Here is a 17189-nt window from a genome sequence, read left to right as displayed (position 1 = left end):
GTTTGGTCTGAGCTGTTTTGCACCAGATTCCAAAAAACAGTATCGAACTGAAAACTCTACGCCAAGTAGTAAGTGATCATATATTAGACTTCTCTCGTTTATGGAAACTCTAATAGTTCCAGTCATCAGTCTATACAAGATAATGTCTTGTGTGACTCCTTTCAGTGAGCTGTTGTCTGAGCTTAAAATGAAAACCCAGCAGGAGTGTACTGTCCTTGAGTTTCTTTACTTCCTTACACTTTCAATGATGCCAGCTAATAAAGTTGTTCCCACACACTCCTTTCAAATTTTTATCAAAGTCATATTCAAATCAGGTAGTTGTCAGCAAGGTCGTAAAGTTCGACAATATATTACTTGAAATAACCCGTTTACTTAAAACTTCTTCTTCACTCTAGTTGCTTTCATGGGTCTCTGTATCTCCACTTTTTTTCTCTCCAAACGACTGAAGAGCAGCCCGGTGTCAGGACCCAGTTTTCGCCCCTCCAAGGAACATTCTCTGCCCTCATATTTTGGCAAGAAGTCAAGATTATCCCACTTCCTCTCCTCTGGTCTAACTCCCAGCCTTGATAAGAGCTTATCTGATAGTCTTGGAACTACAGGTTGCAGAAGAATTCCATAGATCCTTAGGCACTCCATTGAAACATGGAGGATGGTGTCATACCAGGATTTGTTCCTGCTGTTGCTACAGTCAAGCTTCCATGGAGTATGTCTTTGGATGAATCCATTGGTCTGCCTCACGCACCCACGGATAGCCTCTAATGCTTTATATGCATGTAAATTCTCATAGTGCTCCTCCACTACGGCAGGAAGTCTAGCAACACAGTCAAGCATTTGATAGTCCTCCAAAACAGCCCTGGATCCTTCCTTTGGTTCCTTGGGGAAGGACATGTTGCAGAACTGGGGGTAAACTTGTGCCGGGTTGAGGGAGGGAGCAACACAGCGATTCAGGAGACCTCCAAGTGAGTCAGCTAGTTCACTATTAAGAAGTTTCACAACTTTATCATCATAATAATCACAGTCCACGTCTGGAACCCCTTGTCTCAGGAGAAAGTACCTCATACCGTCCACAGTAAAGGTTTGGGACTTCTCAAGTGGGTCAACCACATTTCCAAGACTCTTGGACATTTTCTTTCCATTGACTGTCCAGTGAGAATGTACATATATCACTTGAGGAAGAGGCAGCCCAGCAGCCAACAGAAATGCAGGCCAGTAAATTGCATGGAACTTGAGAATGTCCTTACCCACAACATGGTGGGCAGAATTCCACCACTGGCTACTATACTCTGGGTAACCAGCAACAGTTAAGTAGTTCACCAAAGCATCCAACCACACATAAATGGTCTGTTCAGGGTCCCCTGGCACTGGAATACCCCATTGAAGGCGATTACTCTGCCGTGATACGGACAGATCAGGCATATCTTCCTCAAGCCACTGGACAACAATATGGTAAAACTTCTCTGGTTGAACAGCCCTTGGATTTTCCCTTAACCATTGCTTCAAGTCTGAGCGGAATTCAGACAGACGGAACATGTAATTGTCCTCCTTCATCCACTCTACCTAATGAAAGAAAGGGACGTCAGGATTTGCCTAATTCTTAATGCAGTCAGGTATGGCATTCTGGAGTGCTTCATGAACATTTAATGATAGTAACTCTGGACCTGACTAAGCTAAATGAACACCTAGAAAACACACTAAAAGCCTCCAGCAGGTATTAAATGGTACAACAAAATTACAACACTGATTTATAATTAAAGATATTTGAAATGCATTAAATATATTGAAAACGTAGAACTTGTTTTACCGCTTAAATTAATATAACAGGTAAACAAAAAGAAAGAAGAAAAAGGTGGGTGTTAATTGGAAAATAGCCTACCTCGTGTCCACTCTCGGCAGATATTTTGATATTTCTTCCTAAAGAATCTGTGCTGTCGATAACTTGTGTAGGGGTCAGAAAACTTTCGTCGGGTGTGGAATACCATCCCTCATATCTCCCTTTGTAGATGTAGCCTTTACTGCATAAGTCAGTCCAGAAGTGCTCTACAGCATCGCGATGCCTCTTCTCAGTGGTCCGAATGTAGTCCGTATATGAAATGTCGAAACTATCGAATGTGTGTCTAAATTTCTCTGATATACCCGTGCAGAAACTTAGGGGATCTTTACCGGCGATTTCAGCAGCTTGCTGAATCTTCAGACCGTGTTCGTCTGTGCCTGCGGAGTAACATTCAATTAATAAACAATTTGACAAATTATTACTTCTGGTGAAATTCACCGAAGACCATTAACCACAAACCTGTTGAGAACATCGAATGACACCCTCGTAGAATCTTATATCTATGTAAATAGTCAGCCGTTACAGCCGAGTACATATGCCCAATGTGCGGCGACGCATTGACATAAAATATAGGTGTTGTGATGTAGAAAGGCGACGATGTCCCTGAACTGTCCGTGCACATGCATCGTAGGAAATAATTTTGACTAATCTTCTTTAAATGAGACGAGTAGACGTGACTGCTTCGTGAAACGCGATTAAATGACCACCCGAGCAATATCCTACGCTTACTCAGTTTAGTAAAATACCGTAGATTCATTTTCATCTTTTCATCATTTCCAACTCTGACAGCGGTACTTCAGTTATTACATGGAGGTGAATCGTTCACTTCCGGGTCGCAAATTTCATAAACGTCAAAATTAGAGTCATGTATTGTTTTGGTAGGAATAGTGCAGGCATGAACAAATTACAAGTCATGAATAGAACTGCAAAAACCTAATAACAACAAAAATGCACGCTCTTGTGTGCTGTCAAAGTATGATTCGTGGTAATTTCATATTTAAGCTTATCTGTGGACCTTTAGCGGAAACATATTAGTAAGGAACTGTGCGACATTAACCGGTTAGACGTTTATATCTCCTCCTTTAAGGGTACATTTTTTTTATCAATAAAGAACTAAATGTATACATGTTTAATTGTAACTGCTAAACAACTGTGTTAAAAAAATCAGAAGATTTTATGCAATAAAATCGGGTCTTTCTATTATTTTGAAAAAAAGAAGCGACGTAGGGAGTTCCTTCGTACTGTCGCTACCTTCACACAGCTGCACTAACCCACATGCTTATGTTGATCATAGACAGAATTGTACGAATCTGGAAAGAAAATGTCAACGAAGAAAAACAAAGGAAAATCAAAAAAATCAAGCGAAGGAGATAATACAAGTGTAATAAAAGATGGCTCTCTGAATGCAGATGACTTGGATGGTTCTGGTTTAGGGAGGAAGCAGCAAGGGCACAGTAACAGTAATCGACTTCATAGAGAAAGGTAAAAAGCAACGGTAATTAATTTTTTTTGAAGGTGTGCTACTCCTGGGAGTTGTTTTACAAAGTGGAGATGTAGTCTCTCTCAGTCTGAAGTTATCTGTGAAGACTCCTGTCTTACATGCCAAAGTTAAAATTAAGCACGGATATAACATAAGGTGAACATACACATAATTGCGGTACAGAGTTATCTTGTTATAAATCTATGCCAGTTAACCATTCTTTTTGATCAAGTGGATGTCGTCTCGGCGGCTGAAATGTATATTCCCTCAGCCACTTAATGAAAAATGCCTTAACACTCCTCTCCCTCTAATGGACATGGAGTTCTGTGCAGCCATCAACGATTATTATACTGACATTGATAAAAAACTAATATTTAAATATCAGTTGCTACATATTTAACATTCTCTGATGATCTTTCAATCTGCAGTGGATGAGAAGGTGCCTAAAAGATGCAGGTCTGTATTGGTCCAGCTGAGCTTAAACACTCTGAAGAATGTTAATGCTTGCATCGGCCATCCTGTCCTTCTCTCCAGCTCTACAGGCCGACATGAGGTTTGTGTGTGTGTGTGTGTGTGTGTGTGTGTGTGTGTTTGTGAGAGCAGGAGAGAGAAAGAAAGAATGAAAGAAAGAAAGAAAGAAACTGAAAAAGAAAGCATTTTGGTCCTTCAATTGGCTGCTCTCATTGTTGAACACTGTGTGTCTTACTTAATCAGAGCATGCACTCAGTGGCCAGTTTATTAGGTATAGCACCATGAAAATGCATCTCTCCTTTAGACAGTGAGTCTTATGTCTGCGCATTACCATATAAAATGAACGTACTGTATAACCCTTGAGGCATCCAGTTGCAGTTCAGCCTAATGTGTGTAAGGGCAAAATGAGTAATGTCGGTGAGTTTGATTGTGGCATGAGTGATGCTGAAAGGTGCACCATTGCCAGCATCTGAAACGGCCGCTCTCCTGGGCTTTTTACATACATCAGTGCCTTTAGTTTACAGAGATGAAGTGGCTTCATTTAGCAGATGAATGGCAACACTGGACAGCTGTGAGGTGGTTTGACAAATGCCGGTTTCTGTTGCGTTGTGCTGATGGCAGAGTCTGGATTTGGTTCAAGTACTGACCCAAGTTCACTGACCCATCTCTGATCATCCTGCCTGACATTGATACAGACGCGAATGTAACACCATTTAATTTGCAGCAGCTGTATGAACCAATGTCTTACTATTTCAAACAAGGAGGGGTCCAACCTGGTAGTAGTACCTTATAAACTGCCGAATGAGTGTATTTAACAATTTATGAACCAGTGGGCCACATTGCACATTCAAGTCCACCTCAGGAACCCTCCCCACCCCTCTATTTTATAAGAAGAATTTCACAAAATTCTAAATTCTCTCAGAGTGATTGATAGCCATTTATTACCAAAAGAATAATCCCGACCACTGACATTAATGCGTATTGTATTAAAACACAGACTGTATTTGAAAGGAAATATACAATCATTGATCATTTTTGTACTGTCTCTTACTTTTTGTATATTGGGTTTCAGGTGTGTGTGGCCTGGCCGGCTGCCTCATTCCCTGGCCGCAGGGTGGGCCTACTGCAGAGCACTCAAAGAAGTCTGGGGGTAAAACCAGGAGATGGAGTTAGGCTACAGCCTGTTACGGGGCCTGTACTACAGGCAGAGGAGGTCCAGCTAGCCCTAAGGTGGGATTTCAGACCTACTCTGACAAGCTCTTTTTTTTTTCCTTTTTTTTTTTGCATGCCAGTTTTATATTGAAAAGGACGTTTGTGTTTGAGTAATGTAATCTTATGATCCAAGAGCTGTCTTGATTTGGCTTTCATATAGATACCAAGAAAATACAACATCCTAAAGATTCCTTTAATAAACGAACAAAGATTTAGCCAAGGACTTGGGGTTTATTTTTCAGTCAGTTTTGGTGTCCACTGATTTTCTTTTTTAGCAAAACATAGCTATTACCCAATCCCAATGATCTATTTGTGCATAGATTGAGGAACAACAACAGCAACAACAACAACCAAAAAAAAAAAACCCAGGACACGTCCCTTCTGATCAAAAGGAGTTCCTCACAGGGTTACAAATTATATCTTTGATTACACATTATTATATATGCAAAATGTAGTCCAATTATGTGTCCAGACCAAGTTGTCACCAGGTTGTGATGTCAGAGTTTTATCCTTTGATAGTGTATCTTTTGGTTTACTCATATTTAACTTCTTAACTGAAATTTATGGGATAAAACTTTACTTGAGCCTTTGTAGTGTGGTATACAACCAGACCACCAGGTGTCTGGGCCATAATCTCGGTGTCAAAGCCTGACCTCATGTATCTGAGACGGATATGTTGCCACCTTGTGGGAATGCCCGATCACTACACATTCTTACACAATTTTTTCATACATCTGTTATCTATAGGCAAGAGGATGATGCTCTTAATACAGAAGAATTCACCAATTTCCTCCTGAGATCTCTGGGTAATGTTTACTGTTAATCTCTGCTGTTTTTCTGTGGTTTATAATTTAATTTGTTAAGTAATTTTACTCTCATGTACCTAGCTAATATGATGATCATTTCATGTTAGCTGTGTCTCTCTCTCTCTCTCTTTTTCACTTTCTTTTTCATTCTCTCTGTATTTCTCCTGGTCTCTAATCAGATGGAAGGATCGTATTGCCTGGGAATATTCTCTCGCTGACATATTTTGGGCGTAGCTGCAGTTTGAGCGTGGAGCGTATCAGAGGTGTGGACGGAATCACGTTAGAGAAAGACATCCACCTCACTGAAACCTCCACCTCCCTCTCAGCCCAGAACTCCTTACATGAATATACCTCTCCAGATCTCTCTGTACAGCTCAGCAAACTCCAGCTGGAGGAGGAGGAGAACTGTGGTCCAGCAGCCAGTACCCCAAATCGGCCCCAGGCCCCCTCACCCACTGTGCCGTACAGCCCAGCCACGCCTTGTAAACTGAACTCCCCATGCCCAAACTCTCCCTGCACCCCGTCTCTCACAGATAGCCCCGTAGCCCAAATGCCTATAAGCCCAGAACAACAAGTTCATAGATCCGGGGACAAAAGACAAGCCTTCTTAGAACAGCCTCACGGTGATTCCTCACTATCAGCTCCCCCTGGTGGTCGCTCAGGAACTGATACATTTTACCACGTCTGCTCCTCCACAACCAAGCTCTGCTTGTCTGAGAAACCAGGGCAAAGGAAAGAACTGGAAGTTGAAGAGGAACTGAAGGTCACATACAGCATGATTGGAGGACTGGGCAGTCAGCTTGAGGTTATCAGAGAAACAATTGAGCTTCCATTGAAACACCCTGAACTGTTTAAGAATTATGGTGAGTGGGAGGTGAGGGGAGGTGTGGTTTTCAAACCAGAGCAGACCCTAGTCATATGAATGGTGTTTGGTTTAAATGAGGTTGATATTTATACATTTTGAAGTTAAAAATTTTATCTAGAAAGATTGTATTCTCACTCAGGTAGGATATGCCCTACACCTTTAATTCTGGCCATGCACTCTGTACATATTCTTCTTTTAAAGAAAGGGTTCTTTTCTAAGTTAAAAAAAGTGCTTTGTTGAATCAAGTCATTGTGTGTGAGGTTTCTGGTAAATACACTGAAAAACTGTAGTGCTTCAGCTCCCCATGGGGTCTTGGTGTAGTTTGTAAATGCAGGGTAATAATAGTTATTATTTTTTAAATAAAACCCTGGTCATGTGATGTTTGTGTATGCTTTTTTCCAGGAATCCCGCCTCCCAGAGGAGTGTTGCTGTATGGCCCACCGGGCACGGGGAAGACAATGATTGGTCGAGCTGTAGCCAATGAAGTTGGGGCTCACATGACTGTTATCAATGGTCCTGAAATAATGAGCAAGTAATAAACTGCACTAAAATACTCATCACTTACTGATTATTAGTACAAAATTGCAAACCCTCTAGTTGTTGATGTCTCTAAAACCGACCTCTGAAGCCAGTATTTCTGGCAATAGCCTGTCTATATTTTTTTTATGGTTATTTTTTTCCTTCAAAATAAAACTATTTTGTTAATTGCTTAGTATTATTTTTTGAATACGCACATTTTTCTTTGGGAGTCCACTTACTTCTCAGTTCATTGCTCTTGTTATAAAGTAAACTCTGCTGCCCTCCTCAGGTACTATGGTGAAAGTGAAGCCAGGCTGAGACAAATATTTGCAGAGGCGTCACAGAGGTACTAATAACAGAAAAGAGGCTCTCAACATAACGTTGCCTGTTTTTTTGTCTTCTTTAATACTCATTTCATTAACACCTCATTTATAGAAATGAAAAGATTTTAATTCGCAGAACATAAACTGAGCCATGCTATACCAACGTGGTCTACAGTGTATGCTCACACATATGTCATTTGAGTTAGAAATGGTCAGTTCATACTGTCGCTGATTGAAAAAATGCAAATATATATATATATATATATATATATATATATATATATATATATATATATATATATATATATATATATATATATATATAATATTTTATTATGATTGTCTGTGTTGTTGTTTGCAGGCAGCCTGCAATCATTTTTATCGATGAGCTGGATGCACTGTGTCCTAAGAGAGAGGGAGCACAGAATGAGGTGGAGAAACGGATCGTCGCCTCTCTACTCACTCTCATGGATGGGATTGGCTCAGTGAGTGCTGTTCATGAGACACGTCCCCCCCCCCCCCCCCATTTGCATATCGATGTACAAATGTGGTGTGATGTCAAAATTCTGTACTTTTAAACCTGTTTATTATTTTTTTTTTTCTTTTTGCTGCTGGCTTATTGGCAGAGTGACGCCTTCTTTGGCAGATTTCCCCATTTGTGTCATGATAATTTCAAAATTTATAGCCAAAAAAACATTCCAATTACTTTACCTGTCAATCTAAAGAACCCCGTTCAGAGTGATGCTTAACGGAGTGGGTGAAAACCTAGACATCCTAAGATGCCTGAGCTTGATCAGAACAGCTCCGATTTCAAAGAGGCATCATTTGAACACTCTTCCCCTGCAGCGGACGTCCTCGTGTTAATGTTAAAGTGACACATGAAGACATTTATTGACAGAGAGACTCTCTATACTATGTGTGCATGTGCATGTGCATGTGCATGCGTGTGTTTGCATGTGTGTGTGTGTGTGTGTGTGTGTGTGTGTTCATTTCTTCCTCCCTCCCTCTGTCCAAGAGTGAGTGTTATGATAAGTGATTTGTATAGCGGACTGTCTGTCTTTCTCTCTCTCTCTCTCTCTCTCTCTCCTTCTATGAGTTTAAGTGGTGATCTGAAAAAGCTATCAGAGCAGGAACCCATCCAGACATGCCAAATGGGCATCATTTAATCTCTGCTAGAGTGGATCTCCATCCCTGGCCATGTCTCTGTGTGTGTAAATACCTGGCTATTTCTTTTCCAGACATTGGGCTTTGTGCATATCATGCCAAGGTAGCCTCAAAGATGGGCCCAGTTCTCCAGAACAGTCTCAAAGCACTGCCTGGTTCCGAATTCCAGTTCACTTTGAGATGTATTAGTACTTAGGTCATCGGAATTCTGGGCAGAGTTGTGGTGTATGTGTGTGTGTGTGTGTGTGTGTGTGTGTGTGTGTGTGTGTGCGCATGCGTGTGTGTGTGTCTGTGCAACATTGCTTATTCATCATTGACCACCCTCCTGAACATGGCTTGGCTTCGGTGACATGTTGTGAAAAAAGGAAAAGCTATTTTAGCTATTTTAAAAAAGCAGTTTAAAAGTACAGTAATACCTATAAACACCATTTTTTTCTCCACCAAAAGGTGTGTCTCACAGTCTATGTTACACGTTCTTTTAAATAAACACGCTTCCATTTTAGCCATTCTGGTCTGCTTGTTGTTCTATCCTATAGGAAGGCCACAGTGGACAACTGCTGGTTCTGGGGGCAACTAACAGGCCCCATGCTCTGGACCCTGCACTGCGTAGACCCGGCCGCTTTGATAAGGAGCTGGAGGTTGGGGTTCCTGGCGTGGCAGAGAGGGTGGATATTCTTCAGAAGATACTGAAGTCCATGCCTTGCAACCTGAGCACAGAGGAAGTGCAGGAACTTGCTGAGGTTGCCCACGGATATGTGGGGGCTGACCTTGCCGCTGTCTGCAAGGAGGCAGGTCAGTATTGGGAGTATTAATGTGGTGTAGAGAGGGGCGTTTTATGAGGATTTGGATGGAGAATGAATATCAGTAGTGTCCTGTTTCTGAAAGTAATAATATTGAACGCAGTATATACCAAACATCTCATTTGTGCTTTTTCCACTAAGGTCTCTCTGTCTCCCTGTGTCTCTTTTCCCAATCAATTTCTCTCTTTTTCCTAATTTTTTCTCTTTCTCCCTTTCTGTATTTCTGTGTGTGTGTGTGTGTGTGTGAGAGAGAGAGAGAGAGAGAGAGAGAGAGAGAGCACTCTGTGAGATTTGGACATTGGTTCGCATGCTGTGGTTGAGCTCTGCTGACCTCAGGATGTGGGAGATTCAGTTGGCCAGTCGATGCTTTCCTCCTATTCCATTGAGAGAAAAAACGATAGAAACACACACACGCTCACACACAGAGAGAGACTCACACACAGGATGAGTTATTAGTTGATAGCTGTTGTCAGATTCTCAAATCTGCCTTTGAGTAACTCTGTGGGCTGGACCCATCCTCTACCCCTCTTTCCGCTCCTCCCCCCCAGCATGTAAACAGTGGCAGGAAGTTGGGGTGTTTCTGTGGGTGGCTGGGTCCTTTTTCCTCTTGTGCCACAGAGAAGTGGAAGGAAGGGGGGAGCTTGCAGTCTCTCCTGGGTGGTCCTGGGACATGGCATATAGCATTAGCAGCTGAGGTCAAAGTGGGCTGTAGCTGCGGAGCAGCAGCCGCGTGATTTACTGCTCCCGGAGATGGAGACGTGACTCTCCATGTTTTTGGTTAAAACCCTGGAGAGGGGAGAAACCGAGCTCAAGTTCTGTCCCTCCTCCTCTCCTCAGAAACCCCAAATGCAGAAAGCGCTAGACAAATACACTGCCTCACGTTGAAACTGCGGGGAATTATTATAGCAGTTCTGAAAAGGCCTCACCCTTCTCTCCCTTACCTATATCAATATCACGCATTGATTACTGTGTTATTTCATACAACACTGCGTGTATATGTGAATAAGTGCTAATTATGACTTAGACCTCTCAGTCATATGCTTTACTGGATATGTAACATGGACTCATAACAAATACTGTTATTTTGTATGGAAACAGCTCATATTAAAGCACAACACTAGAGTTTATTGATGCAGTAAGTGAAATATGTGTTTGCTGTCACGGTAGCTTATTTTAAGGAGACGTATATAATTCTGCATTGAGCTCCTTACTTGTGACCATTTCCTCAGTTTAGGAGAGATTTATTAACTGCGGTGAAGGCTTGAGAAAAATGTCACAAAGGTTTGCCATCCCAGAAGCCCTTTAGGGTTCCTTTAGTTTCGACCAGCCTTGGTTCAGTTACTATTTGATAATGCAGTGACGCTGACACCGAATATGGATACAGATTCTAATGGTGATGCGACTCAATGTGTTTATTGAATGTTAGTGGGAAAATCTTAGTGTGTTTGAATGACGCAGATATTTGTTATGATTAGAACACTGTAGCGCAGTGATACACCAGTACTCCGTATAGGTTGTAGCCTGTTCAGAAATAATTAAGCCTTCCACACACACACACACACACACGTTGTCATCTCTGTACCAGCGTGTGCGTCAGACAGGTCACGCCAACCTCTCCTTCAATGCACACACTCATTCTTACTCCTCATTTAGAACAGCGTGTTTTTTCCTCTGTGCGTGTCAAAGAAGGGATGAAAACAGACTGAAAAACATTTCAAGGAGCAGCAATTGTTTCCAGTGTTCTTCAGGTAACAATACCCATATGGAGTGAACGTGCTTTCCACACCAGGGGCTTCCTGTTAAGGCGTGCTGTTTTAGGACAGCCGGGGTCTCCGTCATGACCCCTCTGGACAGCTGGCTGATCTTCAGGCAGGCACAGCTGACATCCTGCCCACTACGTCCTGGCTAATGGTGCCTGCCATGGCATAGATCTTTTGGGTCAGTTAAATGACTAGTGACTGCTTGACTGATCTGAGGCCAGTGCCCGCTGAGGCTGTTTACTATTTCAGCGTCTATAGAGATGCAATATCTGTGCAAATATAACACAAGTTTGGCAAGGTCAAAAAAAGCGGTGTATGCGTGTGTAATTCTGTGTCTGTGTGCGTGCGTGCGTGTGTGTTTGTGTGTGTGCGTGCACATATCAGTATGCGTAACAGCTCAGTAATAGAAGATGAAATGGTGAAAGTCCTCCTTTTCTGTTAGTCTCTATTACACCAAATGCATTACAGTGCCTTTGAGAGGAATATTCCACTGTAATGCAATTATTCCTGTGGGTTTTCAGCTTTGTCCATTATATCCAGCTCAAATACTCCTCACTCACTGTAATATAACCCTGTCGTATTGTGGATCAATAGGACACGGCACCCTTCCAGTGACCGCTGACTGCTCTAGAACTGCTCTAGAACTGCTCGGCAGTGACTTCCTGTGGTCAAGTTTGGTAATACATTAGTAATGACAGGGTTACAGGACTTGGTAATATGCTTACTGCTAGATCTCTTGATTGAGACATAACTTGAAATTAACACAGATGTGGAAATGAACACATTTGAGAATGAGTGTTTATCTTGCAAGGAATGGTTTTAATTTAGTGCTTTAAAAGGAAGTGCAAGAGAAATGAAGCTTTTTGGTATCTTCCTGTCGGTGGTTGTCCAGAGAAACCTGTTTTGTAAGGACGGTGATCTTAGCTTGTTTAGTTTGGGGTGATCGTTTAATTGTGGTTGATGAGTCATTGCTCCAGTCTAAACAGTGCAAATTGGTACATCCGCACACAGTGTTTACATATGCCCCTAAACTAGAGAGACCCATTATAAAGGTTTGCAATGAGTGAAGGTCACGGTGTCTCTAAACCTCTCTTTAGTTCCAATCTTAGCATTAAAGGCACATTTTATAAGGATGCTTATTCTCATGTTCTCCTCTGCTTTTTCTGAAACTTAATGCTTTTTTTTTTAATCAGGTTACCTGATAAACATATGAATTATTGTTTTCTCTACTCTGGGGGCGCTTTTCTCGGGCAGATCTTTAGCTGTTTTAGTATCTTATGATTATTGGAGCTGATTTCTGGAATGTGCGTTACTTTATTGCGTAGGTATGCTTAAAAAACTCTCACTAGAGTTTGGTGTTTAACATAAATTCTGTGAGTGAGACGTGAATGAAATAAACAGGACAGAATGCTGCACTGTGTTTACAGAGGCTGTCTTCCTTATAAAGCTCCTTTCCCTCTGTGCCTGTCCTTTTAAAGACACTTGCGAGATTTCGGGGCCAGGGCACATAAATATTGCGGGAGCTCCATGTGAAGTTTATTTGGGTGCTGTGTTTATAAAATCCGGAAATGTTCCTCATGTCCTCTTTAAACTCTTCCCCTCCTTTGACTTCACCTAATGGCAGGCTGTGCGGATAAGGGTTTTTTTTTTTTTTTTTTTTTTCAGGACACGTATTATTTCCGAACTTCAGTGCTGGAACAGCTGCTAGGGATTGTAAATACAGGTGCAAAGATTGTTCCGGAAGCCCCGCAGAGTAATGAAAACGTTCCTGTTTTTTTTTTGTTTTTTTTTTTTCTTCTTTAATGGTGTAATGCCAAAACTATTTCACAATTCATTTGAGGACATGAGCACTGAGCTAGATTGTTGTGGCTGTCCCGTCAATCGCTCCTCAGCTTCGATTTGTTATTTTTTCTTCTTGGCTTTTCAACACGTAGCAAATTTGGAGTGCAGGGAGGCTGAGCTGCAACACAAAGGGCTGCTTTTTAATCCAGTGTTGTGTGTTACAGTGTCATAAGAATTGTTCTTATGAACAATTGTCTGTCTTATTTAGCAACACCAAACTGATAAATGTGCTCCTCTGTGGACCACTCTTTTGTTTTTCCCCATCATAACCTAAGCCTGTTACTGCGCCTCTCTCTTTATCTGACTGGTACTGGAAAGTTTCTTTTCTGAGGCCTGTGTTCTGTTTCTTCCTCACCATCTCTTCATGTTTGGACTTTACATTCTGCATTTCCACGACATGGACTAGCTGGAAAACGAGCTAAAACATTGTGTATAAATATCTTTCGGTGATGCTTAAAGCTGTGGAATGTTGCCAGAAATGTTTTTTAAAGCTCATAGAGAACTTGTCCCCTGACTGTGAGGTTTAACTTGTGAATCCATAACTCAATTACTTACTGTCCTCCTGATTATAGGGTATTGATTTCTGTCAATTTGCCAAACCAATAACCAGCAAAGATTTGTGTAGCCTTTCCAAAGATGTGGTCCGTTTTTAGCTCTTGTAAGGTTTTTTGGAGTGCTGTGTTGCAGTTGATGGTTTAAGATACATCTCTGATGTTGGTTAGAGTAGGAGGCTCTGTTTTCCTGTGGTATAATTGACTCCATGTTTCTTGTACCAACCACATGTCCTCTGAACTCATGTCCTCTCTCTTTCCCTCTCTCTCCCTCTTCTTTCCTCTCTCTCTTTCTCTCTCATTTTCTCTTTCATTTCTCTGCTATATAAAAAGGAAAACTGCTTTGTTTCTCCCTTCCAGTCTCCTAATTTGGATCTGTGTGATGTTTTGCAAATGTTCATTCTTGGAATTGGGGCCCCACAATCCCCCAGATTACTGGTGAATTTCAAACACTTGGCTTAAAAAAAAAAAAAAAAAAAAAGGGGGCCGTCACATAAGGTTTGCATTAAAAGTCTGTTGTGTTGCATCCCCCTTCTTCTTCCTCTTCTTCATTTTTTCCTTTTTTTTTTTTTACCAACATCGGATGTTTTCTTAACTAAACCAAATGTGTGCTCGAACTGCAGATGATCCTAGCCAGAGGATACACCCCGAGGAGCAATCAAAAATGAAATTCCACAAAGAGAAATGATAATGTTGACACGCTTAATCTGCCTTTTAGATAAGAACTCAACGTCACACGCCCTTGAACAGCCGCATGTTTGTATGAGCTATATGGCTATATTCTCTCTTTCGAAGGAATCTGATATCCACTGTGTGTTGTGTGTTACTGAGGATTTTAGGCACTGGGGAGTTGAACTAAAGAGCTGGCATTCTCTTTAGTGTGTAGCACAGCATCTGGTATGAGGTTGAGGCTGTGGCCCGGCAGTGCTCTCCACATAGATAGGTCGGGTCCTGTCTCTGGGGCAGCTGTTATTTTTTGTGCCGGTGGAAAAATGAGCATTAATTCAGCTGAGAGAGACAGGCCTGCTCTCATCCAGCAGTGCTGGGGCCAGTCGGGCTACTCTGGGGTGCTCTGAGAGGCCCCTAGGATTCCCTCAGGGGCCCCAACTCTGGAACATGCTGACCTTGTGTGCTCTGGACGAGTGGGTCATTGTGTTTTGGAGCGTCTCTCTCGCTCTCTCGGATGGATCCTGGAAAATATAAACAGGATGCAGTGCTGTCTGATCGTAAATCCGCCTTCAACCGCCTGTACTACAGCCAACAACAGGGAGGAAAGCCCTTGGGCTATCCTTGTGTGTGTGTGTGTATGTGTTTGTGTGTATTAAGCTGGCTTCTCCAGAGAATTAGGGTTGAATGGTTCGTTAGGAAATGGGTTTGCTCAGTGGTCAATTGAATCTTGAGTTCAGGGACTAGTTTAAACATTAAAAACGATGCTTTTGGATGCTCTTTCCTTTCGCCTGATTAAAGCTTCATCTGGAGCACTCCTTTTGACTAAATGGGTCATCTTTTAATAGAGGAAACCCAGTGAGCTCTTGGGATGCTTTTGTTTTTCCTGTTAGCAACGCAGATAGTTTGTGTTGTTGTTCAAAATCAGACACAAGTGAAAACACATATAAAGAATAACACCGCAGGGCCCTCCTAATCACAAGAGCTTTCATATTGCTCTGAGAATTATTCAGAATTTCTTTTGTTCCTCTCTCTTAAAATGAAAAAAAAAAAAAAAAAAAAAATCAGTAAGTCAGAGTTGAATCGTTTACCCTGAAGGAAAAAAAAAGTCATATCTGTTCGGATCTGAGGCGAGTTATATCACAGGACTAATCCCACCGTGCCCGGAACGTCGCTGCAGGTGACTGTTGGCCCTTAATCCTCACTCATGCCTCTGACGTTCCAGGTAACGCTCGGAACAGCATTCTGCCTTTTCCACGGCGAAATGCTTATCCGGCCCCATTCACAATCCCTCGCTGCTTTGCTATGGCCCCTTGGAATGCTCCCAGCAACTGGCTTTGTCACTTTTTTTTCTTTTCTTTTCTTTTTTTTTTTTCTTTCTTTCTCCATTGCTCCTTCCAAATATCATTCTGTGACCCTTGTCTGCAAGGCCAGGCTTGATTCATTCCACTAGCACTGACACATAGATTAATGTGTTTGGTGTCTCTGTCTTTTTGTACTGAGGATTTAGCCCATTCCACCTTGCATTATCTCATTGTGAAGCTCCGTAATCTTCTCCATCAGATATAAATGGTAGGAGTGTAAACTGTGGTTCGCCTGGTACCTCTGTGTTAATGAAAGGAGTGAATTTGCATTTGTCTGTGATGTGTCATTGAGACATGCACTAGCTTGAGTGAGGAGATGAATTTAATGGCAGCAAATTGACAGACTGGTCTTTGGTAGCTTTACTTATCTATAGCTAGCATATGAATCCCTGAATGGCTTAGAGCAGAGTCAGTTAAAGCTATTCAGTTTGACTTTTGTTACTGTTTCATTGGCTTTATTATACAAATATGCCAGAACATTTTTGTGTATTTCGACAAAGCTAACTTAAGAGGGATTTTGGGACAAACAAATGAGGAATTACATGACTAAATTCCAGTTCTGTTCTTGCTCCAGAGTGGGCTAATGTCCAAACAGCATTGTTCCAAGATTTTTTTTTCCTTTTAAAGTTGCGCATTTTGTAGGTATCAAACCATTTAAATTTGACAGGTCTTTTGTAGTGAATCTTATTTTGTTGGATGTATAGATATTTAGGTGAATGTACGGATCTGTTTTGTTTCCAGGGCTACGTGCACTCAGAAGAGTTCTGGAAAGTGGATGCCCACCCTCTGACCTCCTGGTGATGGAGAGAGTGAAGGTCACATTGACTGACCTTCAGCAGGCCATGTCAGAGGTCAAACCCAGTGCCATGAGGGAGGTGGCCATCGATGTGCCAAAGGTAAAAGTACACGCCATTCATCGTTGTTATAGCACCTGTTTTCAGAGTGAAAGCACTTGCGTGACTGTGGAGATCTGTTATATAGGGGTGTGCAAAAATACAATTTTTTCCGATTAATCGTTTTTTAAATTTTGTCCGATTCGATATCGATCTGTAAAATCCACGAACTAATCTTTTTGGCTAATGTGCATTTTCTTTTCTGGTTTTCTAGGTTCATTCCCACAATGGTTAAACATAGCCAGAGAATTAAATGGACGGGCTCTGCCATAGCCTAACTGTCGTATTAAAGGCAATTACTTTGCGGACTGAACATATAACCTACGACAATAAAATGAAACAAATAGCCTTGCTATTGTTAATTAAAGACATTAGCCTACATTAAATGTATGTCTCTTTGCATTCCAAGCATGTCAAAGTAAATAATTTGAAAATAGGCTAAACGAAGAAGCAATTAGGTCTAAAATAAAATAATAGGTTGGATAGTACGAATTCTGAAACCGCGTTTGCCAAATTCCCACTTGTTTGTGGCTCGACTTCATTGCACCCTCACTTGGTTTTTTAAATAGCTGGCCGAGGGATGTCCGCTTTGACATCTTGGAGTCGTGTTAATACGCGGAATTGGGCCAAAGCACAGGGCTG

General features: G+C 41.7%; 2 protein-coding genes across 2 annotated transcripts in view; one reads left to right on the top strand and one right to left on the bottom strand.

The window, feature by feature from the left end:
- Window positions 1-238: 238 nt before the first annotated feature.
- Window positions 239-2453, bottom strand: mars2 (methionyl-tRNA synthetase 2, mitochondrial). Its single transcript, XM_030765457.1, has 3 exons — window positions 2291-2453; window positions 1874-2208; window positions 239-1557 (listed from the first exon to the last, which is right to left on the bottom strand). The coding sequence occupies exons 1-3, from the start codon at window positions 2451-2453 to the stop codon at window positions 373-375; spliced, it is 1683 nt and encodes a 560-aa protein (XP_030621317.1). The 3' UTR covers window positions 239-372.
- Window positions 2454-3152: 699 nt separating this feature from the next.
- afg2a (AAA ATPase AFG2A) overlaps window positions 3153-17189 on the top strand; it is a 73277-nt gene continuing 59240 nt past the window's right edge. The window contains 12 exon segments of the mRNA XM_030765728.1: window positions 3153-3262; window positions 3264-3313; window positions 3740-3864; window positions 4855-5012; window positions 5742-5800; window positions 5980-6282; window positions 6346-6663; window positions 7068-7197; window positions 7474-7530; window positions 7869-7992; window positions 9208-9463; window positions 16396-16550. Coding sequence (XP_030621588.1) covers window positions 3153-3262; window positions 3264-3313; window positions 3740-3864; window positions 4855-5012; window positions 5742-5800; window positions 5980-6282; window positions 6346-6663; window positions 7068-7197; window positions 7474-7530; window positions 7869-7992; window positions 9208-9463; window positions 16396-16550 — 1845 coding nt within the window.

This window comes from Chanos chanos, chromosome 2, assembly GCF_902362185.1.
Source record: "Chanos chanos chromosome 2, fChaCha1.1, whole genome shotgun sequence".
Lineage (NCBI taxonomy): Eukaryota > Metazoa > Chordata > Actinopteri > Gonorynchiformes > Chanidae > Chanos > Chanos chanos.
This window is presented reverse-complemented; position numbering and strand designations above follow the sequence as displayed.